The sequence below is a fragment of the Hippopotamus amphibius genome, chromosome 9 (genome assembly GCF_030028045.1).
Source record: "Hippopotamus amphibius kiboko isolate mHipAmp2 chromosome 9, mHipAmp2.hap2, whole genome shotgun sequence".
Classification (NCBI taxonomy): Eukaryota; Metazoa; Chordata; class Mammalia; order Artiodactyla; family Hippopotamidae; genus Hippopotamus; species Hippopotamus amphibius.
The window spans coordinates 105,892,412-105,897,468 of NC_080194.1; the positions used below are offsets into that span (position 1 = coordinate 105,892,412).

The window sequence follows — 5,057 nt, forward strand, 5'->3', positions numbered from 1 at the left end:
TCCCATGTGGGGGGTGGGGCAAGGGAGGTGTTCAATCCCTGGTCAGGGAACTGGGATCCCACATGCCATGTGGCACATGCCCCGCCCCCTCAAAGAAAAGAAAAGAGGAAAAGAAAACCAAGGAAGCGTTGACCAAGAGCCAGAAATCTATCTGGAACAACCCATTGTATTATAAAATAAATAAGGTCAATTCGCTGGAATTCTTATTTCATTTCCTCTGCTTTTGCTTTTCAAACAATCAAGTGTTGCCTCAGACCATTGCACTGCTGGGAGGCTCTCAGGGGCATGTTGGCTCCTCCCTGCCCCCCCCCCCCCCCCACCACCAACCTGATGATACCGTCTCACTTTCCAGTCTCCTTTTCATGGGTATCAGGTTGCTTCCCCCTCCGCAGGAAAAACAGCTAAACAGCTGCTTTTGTGTTCAACCATAAAATTCTCTGGAATTATCTTCAGGGAACACTCAGCCCCATAAAAGAAGGTCCTGCTGAGACAGGAGGAATTAGGAAGAAGGCTGTGAAGCACCCAGCTTGCAGCACCATGAAGAGCTTCCCCACAGCTTCCACGCTTTTCCTGGTTTTTATTCTGTGTGTCCATCTCGGAGCTGCCATACGTATGGAGCTGCCCCACTCCCTTCCCAGGATGACTAGGGATGGAAGGAAAGGGACATCTCCAAGCTCCTTTTTCTCCCTGTTTTTTTAGGTGGCAGTGATGTGGCCAAGTTCTGCTGCTTCCAATACAGCCGCAAGATCCTTCCCTGGAAGCGGGTGAGCAACTATGAACTCACCAGGAACAGCTGCTCCCAGCAGGCTGTGATGTGAGTATGAGTATTTCTCCTTTGGGCTTCTAGGGTCCCTTACCAGTCACGTAATTGGATGGGTGCTGGGCAGACCTCCCACAGCACCAGGATTAGCCTCAGGATGGGAACCTGGTGACTTGGGTTATCACCTTACCTGGGGCAGTAACAAGTGTGACCCTGAGTTTGGTTTCCTAATTTGCAGACCGTGAGCTGCCTGGCACTGTGCAAGTGCTGGGTATAAAAAAATAGCCCTTATAAACCTTACATCTAGCATAAGAATGAGGGCATTAAAAAACATTTGCACAAAATAGATAATCACAGTTGTGATGAGTGCTTGAAAAAGACAGCAGGAGAGAAAGCAGCAGGGAGCCTGTCATTGTAGGGGAGGCAAAACTTTATCTTCTTAGGGGCTCTGAATGGGCTTGAGAATTAAATCGACATAAGACAGATTAACAAGAGAAAAATATACAGATTTTCACATGTACACAGGAGCCTCCACAAGAGGATGAAGACCCGAGGAAGTGGCAAAACCTATGTGATTTTATACAAAATCCTACATGCTTTTGAACATGGAGGGAACTGTGGAAAAGTAATTAAAGTATATGGGGGTGGGGAAAGCTAAAGATTGATAAGAGCTATCTTAATAAGATCTGTTTGTACAGAGTTCTCTTGGCCTTGACTCTGTCTCTAGTGTTAAGAATATTTCTTTCCTCTTGGTACAAGGAGGACATTTTTCGCATGGGAGTTTTATCTCCTGCTTTGAGGAAGTAAGGAGGAGGTCAGAACACTCTTCTTGCACCTGCTGGGAGTTTTTTGTTGTTGTTTTATTGGTTTTTTTAAGTGTCTTTAGCTCAAAATAATCCTGATGTCAAAGTGACTTATTTGGGCCACGCTTCATAGTCAACGGAGGACCTAACAGTGTTGGGAGGGTCTCCTAGAGGAAGTGACATTTACACTGAGACCCCCCCAAGGATTAGTGGGAGTGGCCCAGGTGAAGGGAGAAGGCAGAAGCATGGTGAATGGGAGGAGGACGAACATGTTACTCACAAGGCAGACAGATAGACAGGAAGCAGGTCATGCCAAGCTCATCGGTAGCAGGAGAGATGACACACACCTGGAAGGGTCCCTGGCAGGACCAAATGAGGTTAATATATGCAAAGCATTTAGCACTGAGCCCGCACGCAGTAAACGTTCAGCAAATGGAAGCGATCTTTAAGTGCAAATACATAAGCAGGGGACCTGGGGTTTCTGAGCAGGAGAGAATGGTGTGGAAAGGGAGAAAATGGGCTCCAGAGACAAACCTGAATGCTGTCATTTTGAGACAATCAAGGACAGGAAAGAGGCACTCAAGTGCCTAGATATGGAGGGGGGAGGTCCAGGGCTCAGGATGCCCTGGGTCTTCTCCTTTGTGTCTTGATTGGCTTTCTGGAGTTTTAAAGACATCAACACTTAACCAACAGCTGGCAAAGAGCCCCCGAGCTGACCTCAAAGCTGTGGCTCTTTACTTATAAGCTGTGTGACCTTGGGCAAGTTGAGTTTCCTCATTTGTAAAAGGAAGGTGAGGGGTCTTATCAGTCATCTGTGGCTAGGTAACCAACCACCCAAAGCCTAGTGGCTTAATCCAACGATGATCATCTTATCTCTCGTGGTTTCCATGGGTCTAGAATTCCAGAAGGGCATGGCTGCAAGGTTCTGGCTTGGCATCTCTTGTGTGGTTGTATACAGATGGTGCTGGAGCTGGAGCAGCTCGGGGGGGCTGGAGGCATGTCTCTCCCTCCAGGGTGTGGTCTCTCTGTTGGGCTAGTTTGGGCTTCCTCACAGTATGTGACCTGGGGTGGTAGGACTCATGAGGAGGTCCAAAGCTCCTGCATAAGTGCTCAGTGAACCAGGCAGAAATTCTACAACCTTCTATGACTTAGTTACCAAATCTTCTGCCATGCTCTATTGGTCAACCAGTCTCTAAGACTGGGCTAATTTCAAAGGGAGGGGACATAGACCCCCTTCTTTCAATGGGAGCAATGTCAAATGGTTGTTCAAACATCCACAAAGCCTTTCCTCCCTCTTATTTTCCCATTCTTTTGGCTCTTCTCCTCTGCATGTGCCAGGGCCTGGTGCGAGGCCCAGTAAGTATCATGGGCCCTGCATGGTGCTCCAGGTTAGAGCACCCCAACCTAGGCTCTTGTCACTTACGTGTGCTGCCAAGGAGCAAAGGCTGGAAGGCATTCAGGAACATCAACTGCAACCCACAATTTTTTTTTTTCCCCCATCTTTATTGGAGTATAATTGCTTTACAGTATTATGTTAGTTTCTGCTGTACAGCAAAGTGAATCAGCTATATGTATACATATATTCCCATATCCCCTCCCTTTTGAGCCTCCCTCCCACCCTCCCTATCCCACCCCTTTAGGTCTTCACAAAGCATTGAGCTGATCTCCCTGTGCTCTGTAGCAGCTTCTCACTAGCTATCTGTTTTACATTTGGTAGTGTATATATGTCAATACTACTTTCTCACTATGTTCCAGCTTCCCTTTCCCCCTGGTGTCTTCAAGTCCATTCTCTACATCTGCATCTCTGTTCCTGCACTGCCACTAGGTTCATCAGTACCTTTCTTCTAGATTCCATACATATGTGTTAGCATATGGTATTTGTTTTTCTCTTTCTGATTTACTCTGCTCTGTATGACAGGCTCTAGATCCATCCACCTCACTACAAATAACTCAATTTCGTTCCTTTTTATGGATGAGTAATATTCCATTGCATATATGTGCCACGTCTCCTTTATCCATTCATCTGTCGGTGGACATTTAGGTTTCTTCCGTGTCCTGACTATTGTAAATAGTGCTGCAATGAACATTGTGGTACATGTATCTTTTTGAATTATGGTTTTCTCTGGGTATACGCCCAGTAGTGAGATTGCTAGGTCATATGGTAGTTCTATTTTTAGTTTTTTCAGGAACCTCCATACTGTTCTCCATAGTGGCTGTACCAATTTACATTCCCACCAATGGTGCAGGAGGGTTCCCTTTTCTCCACAGCCTCTCCAGCATTTATTGTTTCTAGATTTTTTGATGATGCCCATTCTGACCGACAGCCCACAGTCTTAATGAGCTCACAGTATGGTAAGGAAGGCAGGAATCATAGCCACACGAGCAGCCGTGGCAAACAACCCGTGATAATGTGGTTAAAAATTAAGCAGCACAATGCATATGAGGTTCCTTTTTGGGGCAATGCAAATGTTCTAAAATTGATCATGGTGATGGCTGCATCATCTATGGATATACTGAAACCACTGAATTATAATTATATACTTTAAGTGGGCAAATTATATGGTGTGTGAATTATATCCCAATAAAGCTGTTATGTTAAAACAAAAGAGCTTAGAGGCAAGGTGCAGATTACCTACTTCAGACCAGAGCTGTTGTTACATTTTTCCCTGGGAAGGTGGAACAGTAAGTGTGGTTTCCAGTGGAAAACAGAGTAGCGGAGAGGAGGGAGGGTGACGGCCAGAAGAGGGAGCAGGAACAGTGTGACACGTGTGCAGCAAAGCCAGCAGACGATTTGGGTGGAGGGGCTGCCCCTCCCTTTCCATTCCTTTCCAGGAGGCAAAAGTTTTCAGTATTGACTGTCAGGATCTCTCTTCCACAGATTTACCACCAAAAGAGGCCAGAAAATCTGTGCAAAACTGAATGAACCATGGGTGCAGAAATATATTTCTTTACTAAAAACCCAGCAACAGCACTGACCGCTGAATTTTCAGTCCAAGACGCCTGGATCCTGATCTGCTCTTGGCTCTGCCTCCCTTGACGGAGCCTGAAGAATTTCTCCACCAGAAGGCTCCATGGGTCTGGTGGAGAGGAGAGGATATTTTTCACCAGTCTTTTTTTTTTTTTTAATGAAGATTTGATTTGCTCAATAAAAATGCTTATTCAATAAAAACTGAGTTTTCTTCAAAGAAAATAAAGGAGTCAGTATTTGCAGCAGACTGCCTGGCAGGTCCCCAACCCCTGAACTGACCCTGGTATTGAGTTCTGCCTTATGTTTTTGTTTGTGCAAAAAAAGCAGGGACAATATTAATATAGTTTGGCAAAATGCCCATGAAGTGTTTTAACATTATTTGGAGAGAAAACTTTATGTTATAGGAAAATTAAACTCTGTACAACACCTCCTAGCCTGTTGGTGCAGGGAAGTGGAATGCATCCATATTGGGCAGTGTTTTCTCATAAGACATTAATTCATAAACATGAATATTGTCTACCTACTG

The 5,057-nt window shown here is 45.4% G+C and overlaps 1 protein-coding gene across 1 annotated transcript; it reads left to right on the forward strand.

The window, feature by feature from the left end:
- The first annotated feature begins 414 nt into the window (after positions 1-414).
- CCL26 (C-C motif chemokine ligand 26) lies at positions 415-4,651 on the forward strand. Its single transcript, XM_057695053.1, has 3 exons — positions 415-610; positions 700-814; positions 4,442-4,651. Exons 1-3 carry the CDS (start codon positions 538-540, stop codon positions 4,536-4,538), a joined length of 285 nt encoding a protein of 94 aa, XP_057551036.1. The 5' UTR covers positions 415-537; the 3' UTR covers positions 4,539-4,651.
- The last annotated feature ends 406 nt before the right edge of the window (positions 4,652-5,057 follow it).